This window comes from Ipomoea triloba, chromosome 13 (genome assembly GCF_003576645.1).
Source record: "Ipomoea triloba cultivar NCNSP0323 chromosome 13, ASM357664v1".
NCBI lineage: Eukaryota > Viridiplantae > Streptophyta > Magnoliopsida > Solanales > Convolvulaceae > Ipomoea > Ipomoea triloba.
This window is the reverse complement of record NC_044928.1, coordinates 20,790,519-20,817,289: the sequence shown is the minus strand read 5'-3', so window position 1 is coordinate 20,817,289 and position 26,771 is coordinate 20,790,519. Positions and strand designations below refer to the sequence as shown.

General features: G+C 35.6%; 4 protein-coding genes across 7 annotated transcripts; 1 reads left to right on the top strand and 3 right to left on the bottom strand.

The window, feature by feature from the left end:
• Positions 1 to 3,642: 3,642 nt before the first annotated feature.
• LOC116003053 lies at positions 3,643 to 8,826 on the bottom strand. Its single transcript, XM_031243236.1, has 8 exons — positions 8,688 to 8,826; positions 7,117 to 7,503; positions 6,843 to 7,017; positions 5,759 to 6,062; positions 5,409 to 5,481; positions 5,003 to 5,096; positions 4,539 to 4,618; positions 3,643 to 4,034 (listed from the first exon to the last, which is right to left on the bottom strand). The coding sequence occupies exons 1-8, from the start codon at positions 8,784 to 8,786 to the stop codon at positions 3,873 to 3,875; spliced, it is 1,374 nt and encodes a 457-aa protein (XP_031099096.1). The 5' UTR covers positions 8,787 to 8,826; the 3' UTR covers positions 3,643 to 3,872.
• A 2,414-nt stretch (positions 8,827 to 11,240) lies between these two features.
• LOC116002485 (DEAD-box ATP-dependent RNA helicase 53, mitochondrial-like) lies at positions 11,241 to 16,834 on the bottom strand. Its single transcript, XM_031242632.1, has 8 exons — positions 16,374 to 16,834; positions 15,520 to 15,647; positions 14,934 to 15,345; positions 14,724 to 14,822; positions 14,392 to 14,616; positions 13,577 to 13,738; positions 12,140 to 12,637; positions 11,241 to 11,774 (listed from the first exon to the last, which is right to left on the bottom strand). Exons 1-7 carry the CDS (start codon positions 16,740 to 16,742, stop codon positions 12,167 to 12,169), a joined length of 1,866 nt encoding a protein of 621 aa, XP_031098492.1. The 5' UTR covers positions 16,743 to 16,834; the 3' UTR covers positions 11,241 to 11,774; positions 12,140 to 12,166.
• A 1,449-nt stretch (positions 16,835 to 18,283) lies between these two features.
• Positions 18,284 to 20,628, top strand: LOC116001541 (ribosomal RNA small subunit methyltransferase-like). The gene is made up of 2 exons (XM_031241420.1): positions 18,284 to 18,696; positions 19,676 to 20,628. The coding sequence occupies exons 1-2, from the start codon at positions 18,388 to 18,390 to the stop codon at positions 20,414 to 20,416; spliced, it is 1,050 nt and encodes a 349-aa protein (XP_031097280.1). The 5' UTR covers positions 18,284 to 18,387; the 3' UTR covers positions 20,417 to 20,628.
• Positions 20,629 to 21,004: 376 nt separating this feature from the next.
• Positions 21,005 to 24,363, bottom strand: LOC116001649 (ABC transporter I family member 1). Of its 4 annotated transcripts, XM_031241548.1 has the most exons (3): positions 24,313 to 24,328; positions 23,085 to 23,156; positions 21,005 to 22,060 (listed from the first exon to the last, which is right to left on the bottom strand). In XM_031241548.1, exon 3 carries the CDS (start codon positions 22,039 to 22,041, stop codon positions 21,352 to 21,354), a length of 690 nt encoding a protein of 229 aa, XP_031097408.1. In that variant the 5' UTR covers positions 22,042 to 22,060; positions 23,085 to 23,156; positions 24,313 to 24,328; the 3' UTR covers positions 21,005 to 21,351. The 4 variants fall into 4 exon arrangements, with proteins under 4 accessions (XP_031097408.1, XP_031097406.1, XP_031097405.1 ...); XM_031241546.1 differs by lacking the exon at positions 23,085 to 23,156 and having other exon boundaries at positions 24,313 to 24,363; XM_031241545.1 differs by lacking the exons at positions 23,085 to 23,156; positions 24,313 to 24,328 and adding an exon at positions 23,976 to 24,287.
• Positions 24,364 to 26,771: the final 2,408 nt, after the last annotated feature.

Below are 26,771 nucleotides of genomic sequence, written 5' to 3'. Positions count from 1 at the left end.
TATATATATATATATATATATATATATATATATATATATATATATATATATATATATATATATATATAATTGTTCGTGAAGACTTGAACGTAGATTATTTATTGTTCACGAACAAATTGTGTTCATGAACATGTGCATGTGTTTGGTTATTAAGTGTTCACGAACGTGTTTGTTAACGTTTACGAACACGTTCGTGAACTTGTTCGTTAACGTTAACGAACACGTTCGTGAACATGTTTGCGAACGTTAACGAACGCTTAACAAACGAACACGAACAGGATTTTCAAAAACCTTAACAAACGAACACGAACACCCCAAAATCCTTAACAAACGAACACGAACAGCCTCCGTTCGTTTATGTTCGGTTCGTTAACAGCCCTAATTGTAACATATGGTAATACAATTCATATCCGTCCTACAATTGTAAATTAAAATGTTGTAATACAATTCTTAATAGAATCGTAATACAATTCTAGATTAAAATTACTAATCTGTACTTTTAATAAAAACAAAATCCCAAACTTTAGCACGATGGATATTAAACAAATTAAGATTTTGGGATAAATGTTATGTTTTTTTTAAGTCACTGACCACATAAATTGGGTCATGACATTCGTACTTGGACTCTTTAATCAAATTTGAACTACTCATTTAATTAACTATTACTTAACTAATAATTAACTATAAGCTTTCAATTTTTTAGTGTGCAAATTCAGTTTTGAATTTTTCAGTTTGAGAAACCAGACTAGGTTTTTCAAATTGAGAAATACAGGAATGGATTCAATTATATGATAATTTGTGCATGTGTTCTCAAATTGGAGGAAAATGACAAAGAAATTAATAGGGTATACATGCATTCGTGTTCCGGAAACTGGACCAAATTTGGATTAGGATTTCTCAAATTGAGAAATGCATATCTTAAATAATTTGAGTGATTTTACAAGTTCAGAAAGATTAAGGTTTATCAAATTGAAACACCAAGAGTAGGAGAACCAAAATAACCAAATGAAACATGAAGCCAAATGAAAATTTTAAAAAATCTCTCTCTCTCTCTGTTCATAATCATGTGAGAAACTGTGTACAAATTCAAACCATTGATCTAGTAGTTTTAATAGTTGAAAATATACAAAATTATGTAGTATTTAAGAAAATGACCCACTCAATTTAAAAATTTGTAATATTTATGGAAATGACTACGCTCATTTTTTACTTGATTTCCCATCCATCAGATCTTGCAGATCAGTGGTTTGGATTTGTCCCCAAGTTCTTACTTGGGAGTGTTTCTCATATAATTACGATTTTATATATATANGTGTGTGTGTGTGTGTATTTTATACATATACGTCTATATATATATATATATATATATATAGGATCGCGTTCAAATGCGTACTGGCCGCCCAGGAGAGAAATGCGGACGAATCACAGCACGCCACGTGTCCGGAATGTAGTTGCACCTAACGTTATAACTAGGTGCACGTAATGTTATAACTAGATGCACCTAGGTGCACCCAGGTGCATAAATGTTAACAAGGTAAATTACTTGCATTTGTAAGTGAAAGTATTTGCGAAAATAGGTGCATGAATATTAACAACGTAAATTACTTGCACTTGTAAGTGAAAATAGGTGCACTTGTAAGTGAAACTAGGTGCACCAAAGTTCCAGATATTTACAAAAATGTCACCGCGTCATTTTTTTAAAATTGCATCTGATTCGTTGATCAGGCCACGTGGACGGTTGTGAATCGTTCTCATTTCTTACCTGGGCGGCAGTTCGCATGGGAGTGCATCCCTATATATATATATATATATATATATATATATATATATATATATATATATTGGAGTGCGTTCAGGTGCAAACCACTCGCCCAGGAAAGAAGTGAAAACACATGTCATCCGTCCACGTGTCCAGGTCTAACGGATCAGAAACACTACTTTAAAAAAAAACGTGATAGCATTGTCATAAATAACTGAAATTGAAGTCCAAGCAAAATGTATTACAAGTAGCAATTTCATAAAGTGAACCTAAGTGCAAATAAATTGTATTACAAGTGCAAGTAAAATGTATTACAAATACAATTAAAATGTACACTGAGCATCAATACTAAGTGCATCTAACGTTATAACTAGTTGTACCTAACGTTATAATTAGGTGCACCAGCTAGGTGCATGAATGTTAACAAGGTAAATTACATGCACTTGCAAGTGAAAATAGATGCACTTGTAACTGATTTTACTTGCACTTTTTACTTGCAAATGTGCACCCACTACTTGCACGTATAACACATTTACTTGCACCAAAGTTCAAGTTATTTATGAAAATGCCACCGCATCGTGTTTTTTTTTAAATTACATTTGATTCGTTGATCTGAACACGTGGACGACTATGAATGGTTCTTATTTCTCTCCTAGGCGAGAGTTCTCACCTGATAGCGCCCATATATATATATATATATATATATATATATATATATATATATATATATATATATATATATATATATAGTATTTTCTTATTATTTTTATTTTTTTTTGTGTTTAATAATTTTTAAATATAGTTTCTATATATAGTATTTTCTTATTATTTTTAATTTTTTTTGTGTTTAATAATTTTTAAATATAGTTTCTTAAGTATATAAATTTTATTGCTAATAGTCTAATACTAAACTTAACATTAAAAAAAAAACAAAAAAAAAACAAAAAAAAAAACAAATTGTCATTTTGGTCCATTGACTATAGGGGTCCTGTTAATTGCAATTCAGGACTTTCAAAAGTATTAATTTCGTACCTTAACTATGTAATTTTTATCAATTTTGGTCACTCCGGCCAAATTGTCGGTCAAATTTCGCCGAAAGTTAAAATAATGAGAGTATTTTAGTCATTTCACATCTTGTCCTCCTTCTCCGGCAGACAGGCAGACAAAAAACACAGCTCACCACCACTGCCGTCCTCGTTCGCCGCTGACAGCTCACCACAGGCAGACAAAAACTTCGCAATTTGCTGTCTCCCGTCGTCGATCCACCACAGCTCACCACCACCACCGCCCTCTTTCGCCGCTGATATGCTTCAACAGCCGTCAATCCACCACAGCTCACTACCACCGCTGCCCTCGTTTGCCGCTGACTGCCACCGATCTACTTCAACAGTCGTCGATCCACCACCACCGCCATCGTTCGCCGCCGACCGCCACCGATCTACTTCAACAGTCGGACTCTCGCCAGAGATAGAAGGTCGTCGGTCGCTGCCACGGGCTGCTGGTTTGCTAAGGTCGAACCCGGTAAATTGAACGAGAGAAACGAGAGGGAGAGATGAAAGAAGGAAGCTCCATTGAAGCTTTTGAAGGAAGCTTCAATGGAGATGAGATCTGAGGGAGAGAGACCAAATCCATGGGTGCTTGGGAAATGAATAATTAAGTCAAGATGGATGGATATTTGCATGATTTAATTTAAGCTTTGTAAACAAATCCATGGCTGCCTGATCTGTCGAAGAAGAAATAGAAAACACTGGTTCGCCAGAGAAGAAGAACAAGACGTGAAATGACTAAAATAACCTCATTATTTTAACTTTCGGCGAAATTTGACCGACGATTTGACCGGAGTAACCAAAATTGATAAAAATTGCATAGTTAAAGTATGAAATTAACACTTTTGAAAATCGTGGATTGCAATTAACAGGATCCTTAACAATTTGCTCTAAAAAAAATTGAAATTGTAAATAAGTTGAGATGCATAGTAGAAAATTAGCTGAGACATATAATTGGAATTTGATAGCAATAAAACCAAAATGAAGCATAAAGAGCAAGAGTAGAATGAATGATGGTTTTTGTTGCTTCAATTGATGGAGTTTACAGGAAAAAGAATTGTATATAATCATGAGTATAAAGCAATAGAGGAGGTGTTGTGAGTGGAAGGTTGCATGCGTCTATTGGATCGCCACCTCAAATACTCAACCACAACTGAATTTGTACTGAATGCAATTCCGAACCCGGTGAAGGAGGATAGCAGAATCGATAGAATTGCACTAACGTTAAGCTGCAAATTCAAAATTATTCTCATGTTAATCACAGCAACTTCTTTTTTGGATAAACCCGTCGTCACTACTCGAGAGTGTGCATTGGGTAAATCCCGCACTTTTTTTTTTTGCGATAATGAGAGAGACCCGCAGTCACTACTCTGAGAGTGTACACTGGGTAAATCTCGCACTTCTTTTTTGGGTGATGAAGGAAACCCACAATCACTACTCGAAAGTGTGCACTAAGTAAACCCCGCATTTCTTTTTTGGACAGTGATGAGAAAAACTTGCAGTCACTACTCGAGAGTGTGCACTGGGTAAATCTTGCACTTCTTTTACCCCCAACCGTAAACCAGTCTAAATTGCTCGACCAGCTCAAACCAAAAAAGTTAGGATTCGAACTCGTGACCTTGTGGTTACAAGTTTGTATCCTTAGCTAACTTTGATGGATTAGCCCATCACTGCAACTTCTTAACAATATATAATCAAACATGGAAACACCACTATATCTATCTATCTCTCACCACTGTATAGAATATGTGAGCAAATAGTAAAACCATAGCAAACTGGAATGAAGCATAAGCCCATATGTAACTCTTGCTCACTGCAATCAAAATCTGCATTATATTAGTACTATCCTCTATCATCACAACTACAATTCCAATTCCATTTGTTGAACATATAATACATAAACATATATGAATGTGCAATCCAACTATCAGCTTATGCTTCTAGTTGAGATGGAGCATATCAATTCGGTATCAGAGTCAATCCCATGCCAAAGATCATAGGTCAGAATCTCTAGGTCACTCGATAAAAATAGACTATGGTCCATGTGTTATTTGGAGCCCGTCAACAATAACCGGCTCCGACACGTGAGGGGGCTTTGCTTTTAGTGCTTCAATTCCATTCCCCCTTTCAACTAACATGGATTACCACAATGCCATAATATAACTAAGGGCACTGGAAATGGACTGAAAACTCATACCCATTGTAGAAGCTATCATAGATGAAAGAAGAGCTAAACCAGAAGCTAAGGGTAAAGATAAGACAAGAGCGCGAGCTGCTCCCATGTCAGATACCTGTCCAATCAAAAATAAAACGAGAAACAGCAAATAGTGAGGCCGGCCTTCTTATAAATGCTTTAATCTCTTATTCATCATGTGAAAATCACCATTTTTATTAACTTGCATCTTAGCTTAAACAGCTATGAATCCTATGATATGATATTCCATACTGCAGTTAGTTTCTACGCTTTTGTGAAGGACACTTGTTTTATAGGAGTTTGGATGTTTAATAGACAGCACAATGATGAAATAAGACAAACTCTGTAATTCATCATACAACCGTATCACATAAAAGACAGACACATTGAGAGTAGACTAGTATCGTACCAGAAGTTGCTCCAAAAAGCAAAAGTATGCTAGCATGCTGATCAAAAAAAGAATAGGTACATCCTTCCAGACCCTGACAAAGAAGCAAATCCCCCGCATTAGCCCCAAAAAATCCATTAAAAAGGCTAGCATTGAACTTTTAGTTTACTATTTCACATCAGACTAGCTAATTGATTAGATTCAGTCTTTTAGTATGGTTTGGCCCATGTGTATTATAGCCTAGTTCATAAACTTATATTTCTTAACATTTGCCAAGTACATAAAAATCTCACTCTTGTCCATTGAGTATATGGATCTTATAAATTTCTAGTCAAAGAAAAAAAGATTAGAAATATATTGGTTAAACTTGCCTGTAGCTATAGACATCCTGCTGTTGCGGTGATCCATCTGCTGGCCGTCTTACATTAGTTGGTGTACTCTGTATCCTCAGCAATGTGACGGGGAGATTTCGAACTTCCACCTTGCAAACATCACAAGTCTTGTTACCCTTAATACTGAACCACTTCAATATACAATTTTTGTGAGCAAGTGCAAGAGCTCCTTTGCAGCTGCACTCCATTTTAAATGTTTCACCTCCTTCCCCGAGTTCATCGAAACAAATTCTGCAAATTGCTTCTTCCTCTGGAATATCTTCTCCGGTATCATCAGTGCCTCCTGCACGTAATGCCAAATATTCATAACAAAATTTTAGTCACCGAGAATACTGAAGTGGGAAAGAATTGAAGTACCTTCTTCATGGATTAGATTAAGTGCTTAGCACTAAGCCAAAATCTATAGCTAGTAACAAAGGTGCAACTTTATTTCCTTAGACCGCCACATTTTCCAGAAGTAGAGTGCTAGCTAGACTTGGCCCTCCAGGCCTCCTCCTAACAATCCTCTAGCTGGTGTTGGACTTGACCCTTCACTGGCCTCTGCCCAACAATCCCTCCTAAACCTGCCAACCTTTAACTGCACAGTTGTGAGTTGTGACCTGGCTCTGATACCACTTTTTAGGATCAAACTCTTACCACTACGCAAAAGCTATAGCTGGTAGCGAAGGCATAACTTTATTTCCTTATACCGCCACATTTTCAAGAGGCAAGGTGTTGGACTTGGCCCTTCAGGCCTCTGCCCAACAATCCCCTAGTTACCTGGTGCTGGACTTGGCCCTTCAAGGGCCTCCGACCAACATGTTTCAACACATAAGAAGTAACACATTTGTTGATATGCACTTGTCTTCAAAAAAATACATGTAGTAAATGATGTAAGAAATTTTGAAGGGAAAATCTTGTTCCAAAGTTGTAATAGGCAGCAACAACCTCAGCCACTTCAATAAGTCTAGAAAACAGGTTTTTGGATAGGGATTGTTAGATTAACTTAAATGCAGCGAGTTCAAATTGGCCAACTCCAGTGCAATATAGTAGTAAATAAACAAGCCTGTAAAATCCAACATACCATTTTCTGTTTCTTGTAGTTTAGCTGGTGGTGCCTCACTATCAGTGTTCAACTTAGCAGACGAGGATATTACGCGGATCAAGCTTCGAATAGAATCTGTCCTCCTTAAGCTTCTACTTTTAACATTTGCAGGGACTGAGAATGAGCGTTTTATATGTTGTTGGCCTTCAAATATCTGAAATGGAAAAAGGACCAAGTATATATATAGTGATATAAGTAAGACGAAGAATGGGAAACTTCTTTCCAATCGGCATGAAATTAGAAATAAGCTTACAGGTAATTCAGAATGATCATCCAAACGGTTCGCCTCCATGGGCTTCTGGCTGACACCTTTATCCTCGGTATCTGGCAAAGAATGAATTGATTTCTTTGATGACATTGAAGATGAAGGCTTATCAGAAAGCGGGGTGTTTGGGATGATTAGAATTCTCTTTTCACCCTCCGGGATTATATCTGTTGCCCCACAAATCTCCCGAGGGCTCTTCACTGATGACATTAGCTTGTCTGAGCTTGGTCTTGGAGGTAACTCATCTCGGGTAGTGTTAGGACCTGCAACATCCAATGCAGTTTCAGTAGACAACCTTGCAGGTATCTGTAGCGAGGGTAGACTGGGCTTTCTTGACTGCTGCTGGATTACAGTAGCTTCATCTCTCTCTTCTTTCTGATTTCACAGATGAGAAGTATGAATACAATGTCACGTATTGGTAGACAAAGCAAAGTGACTATTAAACTCGGATGTTCTAAATATGTCAAGAGAAGTAAGAACACAACTCTTTGCAGTCTTATTAGTTATTACATGCGATAATTTTTAGAACAAGGGTGTGAAACATCTTTTTGGAAATAACCATAGAGATCAAACAAATATAGTTTAAAAAAAATCCCACAAACGCCCAACTACTCAGATCTTAATTAAGCCGGAAACAATGCAGTTTGGATTGTGCCATTTCTACAGAATCACAGTGCACTGGAAACACCAACATGTTGAAGTAGGCTAAAACTGGAAGGATTTTCAGGTTCATCCGGCTTTGTCAGATTTATTAGTTTCATGAACAGCTCTAGTTATGAGTTATGAGTTATGAGAGACAAGTTGTTTATCTGAATAAAAGAGTACCAGTACTCAAAAAGAAGAGACAGCTTTTAACTTCCTCATACACATTCCATAAGCCAATTATCCACAAAATCAATTTCCTTGATCCCAGAAACAAAACCCACAAAGAAAAAGGGCTAAAAATCAAATCTTTGGGCAACAAGAATTCGATATCCAATCACTCCACCTCCCCAGCAAAAAATTCAAACACATGCCAATAGGCCATATCTATAAGTTTAAACCCTAAACCTGAAGGCCCTCACCCGATTGTGAGAGCTGGTAAATTGCAGGATGTGTCTCTCTGAAGTAGGGTCTGAGTGCTTGCTTTTTGCCCTAAGGTTGAGATCCCCGGTTGAGGATTTAAACCCGGATATTTGTTGGGTCACTACACCCACACTCAACCTTTCAGACGCTGAGCTATGTCTATCTATGTATCTATCTATGCACACACAGCCAGTGTCATTGAGACTGAGATTCTATATCAGAGTTATTTGCTTCATTTCCCATTCTCTCAGATGTAACCCCCCTCCCCATCCCTCCCAAAAACACACACAATCATGTCTGTATGTATGAATGCAGTATGTATCTGCTTTCCTTACTCCAATTATCCAACTAATATCTCCCTTAATTCTCACATGATAAAAATCAAATCTTTAATGGGCAACCAAAATTCAATCAAGAACACCCCAACAGGAATTCAAAACACATTCAAGTATATATATATATACACACACAGATACAGAGAAACAGAGGGGCACCTGATTAACTTCAGTTTGAGATGAATGATGCATTTCTTGAACAGCAACAACCACAGAATTGTCCTCCATTTTCATTCCCCCATACACCAAATCACTCATCTTTGGGTGTACAGAGAACTGACAGAGTAATAGGAGGAGAACCCAGATCATAAAGTAGGTGTATCATTTTTTTTATTTTTTATTTTTTTTTAATTTATTACATTTCCATACAGGGAAGAAAAATGGAATTGCATTTTCCTTAAAGTGGAATCAATTCAAATCTCTTTCTATTCTTGTAATAATGATGATAACAGCCAGGTGCATTTCATTTATTTATTTATTTATTTCTGTTTTCTTTATGTATTAATTACTCAAGCAATTCTGAAGCCAAGTTGTAATTTGTAAACAAAGGAAAGAATGTATGTATATCATATCACCTTTTTTTCAAGCATTCAAAATAATTAACTAAAATTTTTGTTTCTTTTTATTTTCTTCAATTGTATATTACCCGCCAACCACCATTATAATTGACTACTGTTTCAGCTTTTGTTTGACTATTATTGACTCTCAGTCACCTTGCAAGGATATTTCTTCTTTGTTTTCTATATTCCAATTTTTTGGATAATTGATATATTAGGAGTCTTTAATACGGTTATATGAATTTCAAATATTTTATTTAATTTGAGTGATACAATATTAGATAGAACAAATATTACTTATAGTCTTTGACTATTGTAACATTGACACATTGTCACATTTAATTATATTTTTTTAGTTTTATACATTACATTCTTGATTTTCATTTGTCTGCCACAATAGCCATTTGTTTAGCTTTTTTCTCATTTCATGATTTACTAAAGAGGACTAAGATTTAATTTTATTAATCAAGCCTCTTACCCGAACATGTAGTTTCTCTCCCCCTCTTGTAAACTCTTTTAATTGGATGATTAAGTTACATATTAGCCATATTTATTAAATTGTGGAATAACAAAATTTTAAAAGAATAACTAATTATGCCAAGCAAATGAAAGTCAATAATGTAATGTGACTAAATGTAACAATGCACAATAGTCAAGTGATACGCATAAAAGGAAAAGAATAATTGGTGGTGTAATTAGTGGAGATAATCATATATAATTAGAGAATAATTAAGTAAATATTAGTATAAGGAAATTATGTAAGTTTAGTAGGTTAATTATTATAGGTATTAGTAGTTTAGTATAAATAGGCCATTGTATATGAAGATTGGGAAGCAGACAAGAGAAATATATTGTTCTTATTCGTGTTCTTAATTATTTCTTAGAGCTCTCACACGCTTGAAGTGTGAAATTGGGGTTAACCGTAACTCGAATACGATTAGGAGCCAGAAGCCTGCTCGAAAGATTTCTTACGTTGCGTATCGAATTTCTGTACGTAACAGATGACTAAAATCAAAATTTGTTCTATTAGATATTGGATTCAATGAGAATTGTATTTATTAGCATTATATCTGAAGGCAAATTATATTGGAAATCATAGTTCACATTGTAAAATGGACTACTCATAAATATTCATTTTTATCATAGTGAAAGTCCATATACCTAAACGGGGTATATATGTACTATAGATGTAGCCCAAATCAAGACCACAAGTCACTGGACTAAGATGAATAGATGATTATAGTGAACCAATGGATGATGTCTAAAAGGGAGACATAAGACCCCTTATATAGTGTAGAAGACCTTCTAGATGCTTGACAAGTGTATGACCTTAGTTTGCACTTGTTACATAAATAAGTAGATCATTCTCGCCTTTGAAACCTAAGATATAAATTAGCTTAGCAGGTTGGTAAGCATGTTGCTAAATTGGACCCAAGATATAAAGTTACTTAACAAGTTAATAAACGTTTTCCTAAATAGGAGGTTGTGAATTCGAACCCTACTGGCATTACCTCATTATCATTTTCCTCCCTTTTTTTAGGTCACCATGTTTCCTTCCTTTCTAGCCCACCAAGACTTTTATCCTGGTCGAAGATCTTATTCTCCGTGATGTACACAGTTAAACCTATCAGACTATCATTAACCTATTACATAACCTTTGGCAATCATGAGAGTAGTCTCTGTCGATATTGGAAACTTCTTTCTAAAGAAATTCAATTCGGAACTCTTATATGTCCAAAATTCAATATTGAAATAATTTCATTTTTCCCGACTTTGTCCGTGAGTTTCAAACTGAAATTTGGATGAATAATCCGTTTCATCTTGTTTTATCTTTTTTCCCACCTTCAGAAGAATAAAACAAACATAAGCATTTCCTCTATTGTTAGAATTTTCTAAAAAGTAACTATCTCGGTTTCATATAGAAATTGATATAGAATCTTTGAAAAAGAATTTCCTTCATCGAGCACGCATTTAAATTTTGAGAACATACGGATAAAACATGAAAAACATAATCTTCTCAATAAAATAAGAAAATGCTTTCATATTTCACTATTTACAGAACCGATAGATGTCATTCTCAAAAGAAAAACAAAAAAAAAAAAAAAAAATACCAGAGACACGACCAAAGTCACAAGGCCACACATATACCTCAATATGCAACCAATTAATGCTGTATAGCAATAGCACGATCCGGTCAATGTACAACACAATGTTAACTACTCCGTAGGAATGTTAGCTGATCCAATCTCGATTTTCCTCAAGTGTATCAAAACATATATATACTCAAAGCACATAACTAGGTATTAAAACAAGACAGCAATATTGCTCGTAGCACGAAATGCTAATACAAAATTTTAAACTTAAAAACGTACAAAATATATTGGCCACCATATCCACTCCACCTGATTAACCCTAAATTGACTTTGAGCTTCAAATAACATATATAAACAATAAAAGATAAATAAAAATATTACACAGCTTCTTGAAACTTCCTAACGTTGTGTTGTCTCAGTGCAAGGATGCAGTTATTGCAAAGCAATATACATATAGCATGTTATTTCAGCCTTCCATTGCCATGCACCTATCAAAAAGTAGAGCACAGAGAGCTGACATTGACATTGTATTCTTCCTATCCTATCATCTCATAATTGTCAATCCCGAACGCTGACTGACTCTGTAACTTTACTACCTGTTGCACAAAACAAACCATGACCATCATGCCCCATAAGCCTCATTTTTTAAAGGAAGTAACATATTAGTTTAATAGTCTATAAAAAGACAAAATAAGCCACCCACCCCCCAGTGAACAAAGAACAAATTCTAAAGTTGGGCATATTCTCTTAGTTATCAATGTTTCCATAATGGAGAAAAGATATTCAATGTAATCATGCATTAAGAACAAATTCTAAAAAGCTAACCTTAGTGGTTTCAACTAAATGTGTCCTCTTCCAGGGTATAAAACCTATTGTATCTATATATCAATTTTTATGAAATGAAGTATTTGCAAAAACCAAGGGGTACACATGATTCAACCTCTCCACAAACGGTACTTACCATAGAACAGAGTTAGAAAGTTTTCCTTCAAGAATTTCTGCTCTTGTTGTCATCTCCAAAAAAACCAAATCCACTGGGGCGACCTGAACCAAATTCTCCGAAACCACCTGAGCGATTTGAACTCTGAGTCCTTCCAAAACTACCACCACGATCAGATCCATCATAGTTCCCAAACCCACCTGAACGCCTTGAACTACTCTGGCCTCCAAAACCACCAGACAGGCTGCTTCCAAAATCATCAAATCTTCCTGATCGGCCTCCATCAAAGCCGCCACTTGATCGGCCTCCACCAAAGCCGCCACTTGATCGGCCTCCACCAAAGCCGCCACCTGATCGGCCCCCACCAAAACCACCACTTGATCGGCCTGAACCAGATCCACCATATCCACCACCAAAACGCCCACCTCCCATGCCCCTATTAGAGCCAAAATGACTACCATCAACACCCATATCGCCGATCATGTCTGTTGTTCCAGCATCTACTTCTATTCTTGGAAGCTATTGTTAGCATATACAAACAATAGTTAATGAGGCTGACATAATCACATAATTGATATGGAAAGAGAAACAACCTTGCTTAACAGGTTTCACGTTGGAGACACCACCAAAATCAATTAAAAGTATGCACACAAATCTATACTAGCAGCAAATATAAATCAACATTCAAACAAGTGCAAGCAATTGTCCCTGTTAACAAAAAATACTTCGATGCAAATTGGGGCATAACATACAAATCTTAAAGACAACATCATGAGCACTTTCTTCTTTATCTTTAAAAAAAGATTTATATGCCTAAAAATACTATCCAACTTCATTAAAAATTGAAAATCCCATCTGCATGACAAGGCAACAGTATTAACAACATTGACATTTTTATGAGAAGTTACATATCTGGCATAACTGAATACAGAGAGAAGCATATCTTGATTTTGAAGGTACCTTTGTGGGTTCAAACTATATAGAGCTAACAAAAGTTCAGCAAATGGAATACATGTAAAACATAAAAGGGCATATGCAAAATCAAGAGCTTGTAGAAGTCGTCCAGACAAAAAGAACATAATCCTGAATTTTTCAGCCATTGAAATCAAAATTCAGACACTTACAGAACGCATAAGGTTTAGCACAAAAGGGAAGTGTCTGTCAATATATTCTGATTTCAAAATTAGATTCCAACACTAACAATCTTACTAACACCACAATCAATCATAATGAACACTTTCAAACTAATGTGCTTTTATCAAAAGTTACCAACAAATTCTAAGCCTGACTTGAGTAACGGTGTATCTTAACTTAAAACTGGTTATCTCAGAGCAAAGTTCTAGTATTAAATCAATTAAAAAGATTCTTCAATTATCCATAGTAACAGTGTAAAAATGACAAAAATATACATAGAAGTGGCAACATAATTCAATTTAAAAAGGAGGTTCACATTCATACCTCAACAAATCTGCATCCTACTTCACGTTCAATGCCTCTCACATCTCTCAATTGTTGTGCTGAATAGATGAGAATCGCAGAACCTTTCTTACCAGCACGTCCTGTTCGACCAGATCGATGAACAAAGATCTCTGAGGAGTTTGGAAGTTCATAATGCACCACCTGAGCATTAAATTATCTAACATGACTTGCATGCAATAAGAAATAGTAGACTGCAAGTGAATACCCACAGACTCAAATGCTAACCAACACAAGAACCTTCCTAGCATATCCTAAGATAGATCCCTACTTTTACATGCTTTATATTACAAATACAAATAAAAATCTATTGAAAACTAGGTTACCAATTTCATCGATCTACTTCTTAAATTATTTTTGTTGTAAGCACAATATAACACTTTTATGTATCTTAATTCTTAAGTATATCACAAAAGCAATTGGCATAAAATAACGCTTAAAGAAATATGTTAGTGTAACATAAAATGATTTCTAAAAGACAACTGGTCAATGCTTATGTTCACATGATCCTACATTTAACATGAATTCACAATAAATGGAATATAGCATTATGATGAATGGGCCACATTAGCATTTGTAATTGCCATATCGGTTGCCAGCCGAATTCCAAAAGAAAATTTTTTTTCTGGGAAAATGTACCAAGTAAATAATTATGCCCAGAGATAAGAGCTGTGTGAAGAAATTGAATAATTTTAGCTGTCAATAAGATCTATCTTCCATACTTCATGGTATAAGATTCTTCATATTTTCATAAGTATGTTATTCTGTGACATGTTAAACTCAGGAAGTAGACTGACCAGATCAACATTAGGTACATCAAGACCACGAGCAGCAACATCAGTGGCCACCAATATATTGAAGTGACCTTGTCTGAAACCTGATAGTGTTCTCTCCCTCTGGTTCTGTGAGATATCTCCATGCAATGCTTCGCATCTGTGGCTTCTTTGCATGGCATATGCTAACCTATCAGCATCACGTTTTGTTTGAGTGAAAACAATGCATTTCCCTCCTTTAGCATGCTCCTAAAAATACACACAGAACGTTCTTATCAGTTTTTTTTAATCTTGAAGAGACATATAGGTGCATAAATCGTGCCAAAAATCAGGTGGTCATAATTAAGGTTTCATACTGTTATTAGAGGGCCAAGAATTGCGGGTTTCGAGCGCATATCACAAGCAATTGAATACAGGGAAATTCCATCAGCTAATTTCTGATCTGAATCTCCAACCTACAACAAATAAATAAGCCAGTGATTCAGAGGGAAAACTTTAAACATATTAAGGCATATATTTAAAATTCTATGCTAAAAAAACTGCATCTAAGGAACACAGATACCCACAAGATCGATGTGAACTGGAGTTCTTAAGAACTTTTGGGTAAGTTTCATAATCCAATTTGGCATTGTAGCTGAAAACATCATTGTCTGTCGCTTCTTTGGCACATTTTCTAGAATTGTTTCAACATCCTCAGCAAAACCAACATTAAGCATTTGATCAGCTTCATCTAGAACAACAAACTGAATTTCTGCTAAATTCAAGGCACCCCTTCTGATCAGATCAATAATCCGACCAGGTGTCCCAACAACCACGTCAACCCCCCTCTCCAGCTGACCCATTTGTCTTCCAATGGGAACACCACCATAAACACACAATGTATCCAAATTAGGGGCAGACTCATAGAATTCTTTGTCCACTTGTTTGGCAAGCTCTCTAGTAGGAGCCAAGATCAGTGCTAAAGGGTTTCTTCCCCTCCTGCATTATTGAGAATGATACAAAATTTCTAATAAATTTCCAATGTGTCAACTTAGAATCACCAAAAGGCGAGTATATACAGAGAGTAATTGCCCTATCCAAACTTTGATTCTTTGATGCTATCAATACCTAATATATGTACTAAACTGAATGAGGGAAGGCAAATTAACATACCCATGTTTCTCATTGTAACGAATAATCTTATCCATGATAGGAATTCCAAAAGCTAAAGTCTTCCCTGTTCCTGTCCTAGCTCGACCTATCATGTCAGAGCCTTTCATTGCTGGTTCCAGAACTGCTCTCTACAAAATAATTTAAATAAAAAAAAATTGAAGATTAACCATCATTGACAACAAAAAAGCCTTTCATTCTTTTGGAACATAGAAAGCTACCAAGTACTACAGTACTACAAAGTACTAAATAAATAAAAATGCAAGCAAAAAAATAGAGAAGATTATACTTTATATTAGTATATTACACAACATTAATTTAGTAGTAAAGATAGAGGGGTGTTTGTTAAATAGCGGTTTGACTAGTTGAGCATTAGCTCTGTGTAGAAAAGTGTTTGGTAAATTAGCTGCATGTAAAATGAAAATGATTTTCTCAATGAATTTTAGCATTTTGGAGCAAACGGATTACTAAACAGACACCAATATTGATTGTTTAACCAAATAAAAAAGCTAAGGTCAAATAAGCCAAAATTGGTTGACAAGCTAACTATGTTACCAAACATGACCAAAAAGAAAAAAGATCTCCCACATAATTTATGATCCTTGATAGTCATTACATTTGAAAAGAATATTTAAAAAACAATGCACAAACAAATTGGATTCCATCTTCTGCTTCTCTTGGTTTCAGAATTTGAACATCATCAATCATAATTACAAGGGTACAAGTGCCCCATTAAACTCTCAAAATTGGAATGCATAATTCCAGAGGCACATTTTAAGCATAACAAAACTATATCTTCCCTTGAATTAAAAACCCAAAAAAAAATGTCAATATTTTTTTTTTAATTTCTTAAGCACCTGAATGGGGAAGAGTTTGGTGATTCCCTTCCGAGCTAAGGCAGATACGATCTCCTGAGAGATACCGAGCTTCGCGATTTCGAGGCCTTCGTCATCGTCAGGCAAATCCGCAACAGCATACCCCGCCGCCAACGGCCGAGAGACGTGGAAACCCCTTACTATCTGACGAAGCGATAACGCTCCCGACGAAGATTTCCCGATAGTTGACGGCTTTGGGATTGGAGTTAGCTCATGAAATTGGGGTATATTCCCAGAAATGAGGATCTCGGTCACGGACGACGATGAATGGAATAGATGGGATAGGGCGGCGAGGGCGAACCTTTTCGGGGCCGGCGACGACGAAGATTTCCTCAGGAAGAGGCTACCCATTGTCTGTGAGAGAGAGTGGAACCCTAGTGATCCGGAACTGTTTGCTGTTTCAGAGAGATAGGGAGGGTTTAATTAGGGTTTACAGATTCCATACACGCTAGATGCTTTTGTACCATGTGACGGCTTAGATATTTTCTCTCTCTACCAATGCTTTATAACTTGTACTTTGTAGCAGTAGAGTTATACCATGACATGTAAAATGAAACTCCCGCAATTTCCAAGTTGTAGACCAACTCGAGTTTCCTTGTGTAGCAAAAGTATATAATTGAGTCCTTCTACATGTACTCCCAAAAGAAACTCCATGACCTATAATTTCTTTTTATTTAAAAAATAATTATTTTATGTGGTTTAAATCATTCCACTTATTCTACTCCCGTACTCCCTCTCAACCCATTTTTCTCTCCGCTTTATCTCTTCCCCTCTATTCTCTGTTTCTTCTCGCCTCTTCCTCTTCTTCTCCTCCATTTTTCTCTCATCTATTCTCCGAATGTTCCTCTCTTATAGCCCATCGGCTCCGATTCCCCAACTCGCAGCTCCTCGCTTTTCTCAAATCCGACTTTACCAAAGATTTCAACAAATTTTACTCTCAAATCCTGGGCAATATACTCGCATACGGCAGTCTTACCGGCGGCCCAAGCTCGTTGGTGGCAAATGGTTTGTGGATCGATCGAACTCTCGATTGAACTCTGTCCTTAAAGCCTTCATTTAAGCATGTGGTGGACAGTGTTTACAAAGCCACATCTAAGCGTTCATTGATGCTAATGGCTCTCATTGATGCTAATGGCTCTCAGGCTCTATTTGATGTTAATTGCTTTCACCTATAATCACTCTCTCTGTCCCTCCGCCTCCGTATCTAACCCACCACCCTTGCTTAGCTTGAAGCTTGCTCTGAAATGAAGAAATGGAGAAAAGGTAAACAAAGAAATGGTTCTGTTTGGGCGCCAAGTCTTCTCAAGGAAGAAACCAAAATAAAAAATAAAAAAGTAAAAAAGTTTGATGTGATGCCAGACAGCTAAGGAGCCACGTCAGGGAGTTTCACTTTTGGGAGTATAATTTCGCACTGTGTAGAATTTTCCTATATAATTTGTGGCCAAGAAGTAATGATGAGTTTCATTTCAGGCTTTAATTACTTTCTTAACATATTGAAACAAAGATTTAATATCATTTTTGTTGAACTGAGATTTGAACTCACAACCTTTTATATATATATATATATATATATATATATATATATATATATAGTTATTTGGTGTCATTAGACTACAAGATCTTTGGTAGTGCTTTTTTTTTTTAATTTGGTATTTTGGATATTTTATATAAATAAACAACTGAAGAATTACCAAACATATAAAATATTTTCACTAAAATTCATTATTATTAACAAATATTTAATTCCTATTGTGATTCTAATTCCCATTGCAATTTTCTCTAGCCAAACCAAACGATATAATTCAACAATTTATTGAATTACACTTCTTTTACACCCAAATTCATCCATCCAAACAACCCCTTAAAACTTTATTCATTGAAAATAAGCCTGTTATTTTATCGGCACAAGTAAGCTCAACCCTCCTCATTTGGTTAACTCAGAAAGCCGAAAGCTGCTCCTAACCTTCGTAGGGTTTTCTCCAGCGCAGAATTCAGCATGGCAGGAGGGAAGATACGCAAAGAAAAAAGTCACCGTGGCTCCGCTGGAGCTCACTACCAGGGCGGAATACAATTTCACAAGTCCAAAGGTCAGCACATACTGAAAAATCCTATGTTAGTTGACACAATCGTCGAGAAATCTGGCATCAAACCAACCGATGTCATCCTCGAAATCGGTCCGGGTACTGGTAACTTGACTAAGAAGCTTCTAGAAGCCGGAAAGTCCGTCATAGCTGTCGAGCTTGACCCTCGTATGGTTCTGGAGTTGCAACGGAGATTTCAAGGAACTCCACCTAGTAAGCTAAAGGTAATTTCTCTTATTCAACTGCAAATTCTACTGATTTTTTAACTGTATAGTTAAATGATTATGAATGTGCAACGCTGTTTAAAGGAACAAAAAAAAAGGAATTTTAATAAATGGAAAGCTATTAATTCATTTCTGTCTATAGTTGGAATGAGGAGATTGTTAATCTACAAGCTATCAATTAGGCTGGGGGAACATGAGACTAACAACAAACTAGTGGAGTTTAAGTGTTTAACATTTCTCTTGTTAATTACTGTATTTCTTATTGTAAATGCCTATACTTTTTGCTTATCCATCTTCTCTACAAGTCTCGCCAAGAAAGATTTGTAAGGACACTAGTAAATACAGTGGTTATGACATGAGGCCATCCAGTCTTCTATAACTAGCTGATTGGGTTAGAGGGTATATGTAGTTGATAACATTAGCAGATTGTAGGAAAATGTTTGTAGTCAGGTGTTTGGTAAATTAGCTGATAGTTCTTTGGGATAATTTCTTTTCTCAAAAATCTAATTGAAAATGTTGCTTTGGACAGTTTTTTTTTTTTTAAAATCTTTTTAGTGTATATATATATATATATATATATATTAGCATTTTAGAGTTACAAAAAACTTATTAACCAAACACTTATATTAATTTTTTAACCAAGTCAAACAGCTAATAGTGGTAAAATAAGCTAATTATTTTACAAACATGGCAGTTTTTCCTTTTTTGGGGTATAAAACTGTAGGATATATTACTACCCATTGAAAACATATTACCTAAAAGACAGGGAATTAAATTATTTCATATGAATAACCATAGTCATTTCACTTCCACTCATGTAGTCCTGTAGTAACAATTTCTTTGTGTAAACATTAATATGCTATGCCTTACTTTATTTGAAGCTACTGCCTCCTTTTTTATAAGGTTTATTTTATAAACTTGTCTTCAAACAAATCATGTCTCTTGCTGAATGTTTGCCTTTTGCACTGTTATGGTCCAGATTATACAAGGGGATGTTCTGAAGTGTGATCTTCCATACTTTGACATCTGTGTGGCAAATATCCCATACCAAATCTCGTCTCCTCTTACTTTCAAATTACTATCTCATAGGCCACTATTCAGGGCTGCAGTTATTATGTTTCAAAGGGAATTTGCCATGAGGCTTGTTGCTCAGCCCGGCGATACTCTTTATTGCCGCCTTTCTGTCAACACTCAACTGTTAGCCCGAGTCTCCCATCTTCTGAAGGTAGGAAGGAACAATTTCAGACCTCCACCTAAGGTTGATTCTTCAGTAGTCAGAATTGAGCCAATGAAGCCGTTTCAAAATCTGAACTTCAAGGAGTGGGATGGTTTAGTTCGAATATGCTTCAATAGGAAGAATAAAACTCTAGGTGCAATTTTTAGACAAAAGACGGTGCTTTCATTGCTAGAAAAGAACTACAAAACTCTGCAAGCATTGCAGATACCTGAGAATGGATCCTTAGAGGACACAGATATGTCTTTGGCTGTATCAGCCTTAGGAGATACGCTTGGAGACATGAGTATGGACACGGACGATGGGGATGATGACAATGAGATGGATATGGATGATGGTGATGCTAAAGGATCAGATTTCAAAGAAAAAGTTGTGTCAGTGTTGAAGCAAGGGAAATTTGAAGATAAGAGGTCTTCCAAACTCACGCAAGTAGATTTCATGCACCTACTTTCTTTGTTCAACAAGGCTGGAATTCACTTTTCTTAGGCCCCTCTGCTTTTTATATCTATACATATTTGTTTGTGCGAGCCTGGATGCATATTTCTTAGCTCAAGCAGCTGGTTGGCATTCATCCATTTTGGTCTTCCAATATGATCTAAATTCAATTTTGGTTCATTATATACATACATATATAATTTTCTGCCACAATTAAAACATTTCCCATGATACTTGTTCTTGAAAACATCACTCTTAGATCATGTTTTTGCTTGTCATTTTTGTGTTCTGGGAGCTTTTACCATAATGTTGGCCTTAGCACCACTGGGGATGAAAATCTTCTCCTCACTTTTCCTATTGTCCTCCTCAATATGAAGCTAGAGGATCAAGTGCTACAGGTTTCAATAATTCAAATATCATCTTTTAAATCTAACCAAAATAATGAGGTGCATTTGGCGACTTTTAAAGAGTTCTCAGCTTTTGGTAAATTTTTAATTTTTTGACAAAGTTTTTTTTTTTTTTTTAACTTAATTTCCGCAACATTTTTATATAAACACTTGTCACCAATTCACCAAATATGTTTATACACACAATTAATGTAATTAATTGGTCAATTCACAAATATAATCAACTATCAAGTAAAAGCAAACATGTAGCACACTAATACATGCATATACAATAAGCTATTGGCTAACAGGAACAAAATTTGACACCTATTCAACTACCCATTAAAAACTCAAAATTACACTCATTAAGACAGAAAGAGGGATTTCAATTCTAGAAATCACCCAAAAAGCAAGAATAGCTTAAGTTTATATTGCAATCCACCTCAATCTAGCAATTTTCTTCCTACACTCTTGTATCTATATTTAAAAGAAGAAACAAAAGAACTAGTACTTGCTTTAATTGTTGAAGATTGTTAATCAGGTGTCTGAAATAAAACTTAGGTGCCTTCATCACAGCTAAAGGCTATTGATGTCATAGTATTAATCCAATCCGCCTCGATCAAGCATATCCACCAATGTCATTCTTCGAGGGAACCTTGGAGGTAACCTCAAATGCATGGCATCCTCAATTGTAATAGGTAGATGTGTGGCTACAATGACAATGCCGCCTTTCTTTCTATGCTCAGCAATAATGGTTTCAAGCAATTTCACGCCATCATCATCCAGCGCCACTGAAGGCTCATCAAGCAACCAAATAGGCCGATCAATCGCCAACAGCCTGGCGAGTTGTAACCTCTTCCTTTGTCCCATGGAAAGCATTCTCGACTTCTCGTTTGCTAATCTCCCGAGCCCCACGAGTTCTAATGCAGGCAAAGACTTCCCCTGCTTGCCTTCAAGAACTTCAAACCATTGAACATTGTCCAGGACTGTGAACTTCTCCTTCACAGCATCCTTGAGAGAGAGCCAATTGAGCTGAAGTTTGTACTGTTCGAAAACTCCCGAGTTAGTGATGTCATGACCATTCCAGAGTATCTCACCAGCCGACGGTTTTGCAAAACCAGCTAACATGCGCAAAAAGGTAGTTTTTCCCGAGCCATTAGCGCCTGTCAGTACAAGGGCACCACCGTCGTGGAGAGAAACATTTACATGGCGGAGGATTTGCTGGGCGTTTCTCATGCAAGCTACATTCTTAAGGAGAAGCCGAGGAAGTGGTGGTCTACGTAAGGACATCAGTAGTTGTGAATAATATCTGAAAGCAAAGAAATATCAGTGGTCCTCAAACAATTATAGGTCAAGCACTTTGAACAACAAATGAACTTAATAAATATAGGCTTAAACAAGTGATTTTATGATAAAAGCTTTTACATGAGCTCCATGAAATATGCTCATATCAAGTTAAATACGTTTGACATTTCAGCTAGCTTCTGAAAATCTTCTTTGACCTTATTTCGATAAACTCCTTCTGTAGTTTACTCTTTAGAAAGCACAAATCAAGCAGATAAGTCCAAACTTGAAACACTTATCAGGAGTTTATAGGTACAGTTCAGTATTAATCAATCAACTAATAACCCAAGATGCCCCACAAATAGATACAGTTACTATCAAATCAAGTCATTACTGAAAATAAAGCTTAACAACATAAATGCCTTCTACCTCTAACAATCTACAGAAATACTTCAACTCCAAAATACAGTTTTGTACTCAACAGACCAATGGAAAATCTAAAAATCATTTAGTCCGGTTTAGTATTCAGGATCAATTTTGGGTTTTTCAATCCATAATTTGTCAATCATTATGAATAAAAATTGACAACCCTAGTAACAAAAACAAAAATCGACAAAATTCAAGTAACCATAACTCACAAATTAAAAGCAATAACAGACCTAATGAATGGTAAAAAAAAACATAAAATAGTCACTACAATAGCACTCATCCATGACATATCCCTCAACCATTTGGCAAAAAGAACCTGTCAAATTGGGTTGAGAAAAGTGCATGTGTGGAATACTGAGTATATTCCAATAAGGGTTTAATCCTCCCTTATTAATACGTTAATTGTCTTAATCATCCAGTCATTGGTCATTATAATAAACTGATTTTATCAACTCTATTTAATACCCAAAAAAAAAGGTATAAATGTAAAAATGTTAACATAAGGGCCAACAAAATGCTAATTTAATCTTGAAATTGTATACAAACTGACAAAACGGTCTAAGAGAGAGAGTACTAATATAAGTATATATCTCATACAGATGTTACTGCAGCTAACTTACAAGCTGAGGTTTGGAGTAATATCACAGTTGAAGGGCCATCCTTGATTTTATTATATTGCTCATCTTTCAAATCTGTAGGTTTGGAGTAATATTCAACTTTACTAAATTATTCATTACATAAAAACCTTTGATAAATGACTGAAATACTATATTATATGTTATGTAGTTCAGCTCCATAATAAAAACTAGCCACCCAACATTATAGTCAATTGGTGGAAGCTGAATTCATTGATCTGGGCTTTGTTCAATTATTTTGCATCAGAAGAGTTTTCAGTAGTCCAGTACTTGCTATTCCATTTTATTTGTAGAGCAATATTGCAATCCAAGGGATAAAATTACAGTAGAGTAAATTTCAAATTAAACAATGAACATTTTGTTATCCTTCAACTCCACTATAAATACTAAAGTGACCATACTTGCATAGAAAAGCTAAAGAACAATCTCATATAATGTTTTGTCAGCACATATCAAGTTAATAATAGCATAATACACATGTGAACATAAATGATACAACAATATACACGAATCAATTAACTTACTAATCCTGAAGTAACAGGTGATTCAAAACCTTTATCCAAAACCTTTAGGCATTGGGAGACTGACTGATTTCTTGTTGTTCAGGCTTGAGGTAACGGGGGTGAGTTGGGAGGCAGAGGTCTACTGTGAATTATTTTGGTTTTTGGAAAGAGAGCAACTGTTCCGAACACCAAGGTTTTCTTCAGGTAGAGGCTTATTTAGGGTTTGACACTTGATGTTGATGCAAAAAGAAGTCATTTACTAACAATTCAATAATAATACTTATAAATACTACTACCTCTGACAATCCACAAGAATATTTTCTACTCCAAAATACTGTTTGTTTGTAAAGAAATGCTAGAAGAACCTACTTACTTCGCATAGGCATTTCATCAAACACTATAATGGTGATGCTGGGTGGTTATGGTAAGAAAAATTCAACTGGAAATAGAGATCTCCAATCGAAGTAGAGTAATGGCAGATGGTGAATGTGGTTTAGCCAATAATGCTGGGCTGCAATCTGCAAACTCACACTCCCATCTAAACCAGGTTTTTGGCTGAAGGCAAATGAGACTTTTTTTTTTTTTTTGTTCTTGCCTTTGGTTTTAAAATCTCTAATCCCGAATTAACATTGCTTAATCCCTCAATTATAGCAATTACTCAACTTTTCTGAATACATCAAACTCAATTTTACCTACTGAAACACGCCTACCTTGATCACTCGTGAGGTCCTGTAGGCAGTAGCGTTGACGTCGGATTTAGTTTACTTGAATGGGCAAATTATATCGTGGATAGAAATTATTTTATACTCTCCCGTCCCATTTTATATTTTTATGTCCGATTTATCTAATTTTTTATAATATTAAGTTTAGTATTAATATACAAAATTTATATATTTATAAATTATATTAAAATTTAAAAGTATTATTAAACACAAAAAAATCAAATTTAAAAATACTAAGAAAAAAAAAAGAAGAAATAGATATTTTGAAAATGAATTATAAGTATGACCGATAAAATGAGACAAATGGAGCAATATTTATTCTATCTAAATTTTAAAATTCATTTGTAGGGACCGAGTTATGTTATTTTCAGTAGAGAATAATATTTTGTTTTTTATTACCTAGTACCTACTAGTATTTCTGCCATGTGATGATAATATTTCATTCTTTAATTATATGAATTATGAAATTTATATAAACATATAAAAATTTAAAATTTTATTAAAATAGAAAACAATATTTTTTTTATCATTAATTACATTACAAACATTTAATAATCGAAAAAATTACATTTTTATCCTTCGGTTATATCCATGATACAAACTTAGCCTCTGAGTTATATGTGCGGTCATCTTTAACATCTAAGTTATGCACGAAGTGACGATTTTAGTCAATCAGAGACTATTTCTACCATCAATTTGTCACTTAATAAAGTGGCTAATTTGGTCATTCAATGACTAAAATCGCCACTCCATGCACAACTTATGAATTAAATATAGTCATGCATATAACTTAGAGACTAATAAGTATGTACTACGAGTATAACTAGATGACCAAACATGTAATTTTTTGCCAAAGACCTTGTGGTCAAGTTGCATAGCTGTGGCCCTCCTAAGTGAGAGGTCACAGGTTTGATCTCCAGGGGCTCAGTAGGCCTGTTGTAAGGGAACATTTACATTTTTTATTTTATAGCTATACACATGGTACATACTTAATCCATGAGTTACATGCATAATTATCTTTAACCCCTAAGCTATGCATGGAGTGACGATCTTAGTCATTGAAGGACCAAATCAGCCACTTGACAAATTGGTGGTAGAAATAGCCTCGGGGGACTAAAATCATGCAAATTATTATATGGACACGGATCCACCTTGCAAGATGGACCCGAGTTTTGAATGTTGATGTTGCTCTGACTTAGACACACAATTTATATACTAAATGTTCACAATTTACCTTTTAAAAATTCACAATTTGTATACTACGAACACACAATGTTAAAATATATGTAATTGATTACCTTGTTTTTATTCACAAGTTCCTTTCAAATATTGTAGTCACACAATATTAATAAATTAGGATTTGATGGCCCTGTATTTTATTTACAAATTCACTTCTACATTTGTTATGCGTTTTGACTTAAAAACACAATTCGTATTCTAAAAGTTCACAATTCCAATACTAAAAATATACGGTTTATGACCAGGGTCTCCCTTGCAAGATGGATCATGGTCCATGGTATAACAACTCCTAAAATCACCACTTCGTGCATACCTTAAGAGTTAAAGATGGTCACACATATAACTCAGTGACTAGATTTGTAACATGGATATAACTGAAAGACAAAAAATTCAATTTTCCTTAAAAATAACATTCAAACTATGGCATATTGAAGCAAACCAAGGGAACATCTGGTTATTGAAGTTTGTCTAGTTTAACTGGTTAATAGGTTACTTTAAGAGTTTAGTCAAAGAACTTATTGCATTAATTTATTGGGAAAAGAGTCAAATAAGCCCTCAAACTATACTTTTTTTTGTGGGATTGACTCGTCAAGGACGGGAGGAGCAAAAGCTACCAAACTCTCATGGAACTGGCTCCAGCGGCATCAGCAGCTAGAAGCACCTCAATGCTAGCGGGAGGTGAGGCCAAGAGGACAATACCCCACTCCCCTAGTTGCCCTAAGTTCGCAAGGTGGTCCGCACATCTATTTCCTTCTCTAAGAATATGTTGGAGAGTTAGCTGCTTGAAACTGCCCAAAAGGAATTGGCAGTCCTTGATAAGGGTCGAGTAGCACCCATGATCGTCAAGGTCACCACTGACTAAGGTGACAACTGATTCTGAGTCTAGCTCCAAAACCACTCTCCTAAAGCCCTTAGCTTTTGCTAGCCGTAGACCCTCCCTTAGGCTCACAACTCTACGACAAAGCTATTAGTGAATCCAATTTTAGTAATGAACTCAAATAACCAATCCCCAAGGTGGTTCCGCGCCAAGCCACCTGCGCTAGCAAGCCCCGTACTTTTCTTAAAGGCACCATCGGTGTTAATTTTAATCCAACCATGACTCAGGCGAGACCAGAAAACCAACCAAAGTGGAAGGACTCCCTTGCCGTGAACTCCACACGCCGAACGATCTCTAGCGGTGAGGGGATAACGCGATCAAAGATCCTCAT

Coding starts and splice junctions, on each gene's coding strand:
- LOC116003053 (XM_031243236.1), bottom strand. CDS start 8,786: ATGAGTGATTTGGTGTATGGGGGAATGAAAATGGAGGACAATTCTGTG. Junction 4,619..5,002: donor TATGATAGCTTCTACAATGG/GTATGAGTTTTC, acceptor TTTTGATTGCAG/TGAGCAAGAGTTACATATGG. Junction 4,035..4,538: donor CTCACATATTCTATACAGTG/GTGAGAGATAGA, acceptor TTGAATTTGCAG/CTTAACGTTAGTGCAATTCT.
- LOC116002485 (XM_031242632.1), bottom strand. CDS start 16,742: ATGGGTAGCCTCTTCCTGAGGAAATCTTCGTCGTCGCCGGCCCCGAAA. Junction 14,617..14,723: donor TTCTTGGCCCTCTAATAACA/GTATGAAACCTT, acceptor GTGTATTTTTAG/GAGCATGCTAAAGGAGGGAA. Junction 13,739..14,391: donor ATGTACCTAATGTTGATCTG/GTCAGTCTACTT, acceptor TTTAATGCTCAG/GTGGTGCATTATGAACTTCC.
- LOC116001541 (XM_031241420.1), top strand. CDS start 18,388: ATGGCAGGAGGGAAGATACGCAAAGAAAAAAGTCACCGTGGCTCCGCT. Junction 18,697..19,675: donor CTCCACCTAGTAAGCTAAAG/GTAATTTCTCTT, acceptor GTTATGGTCCAG/ATTATACAAGGGGATGTTCT.
- LOC116001649 (XM_031241546.1), bottom strand. CDS start 22,041: ATGTCCTTACGTAGACCACCACTTCCTCGGCTTCTCCTTAAGAATGTA.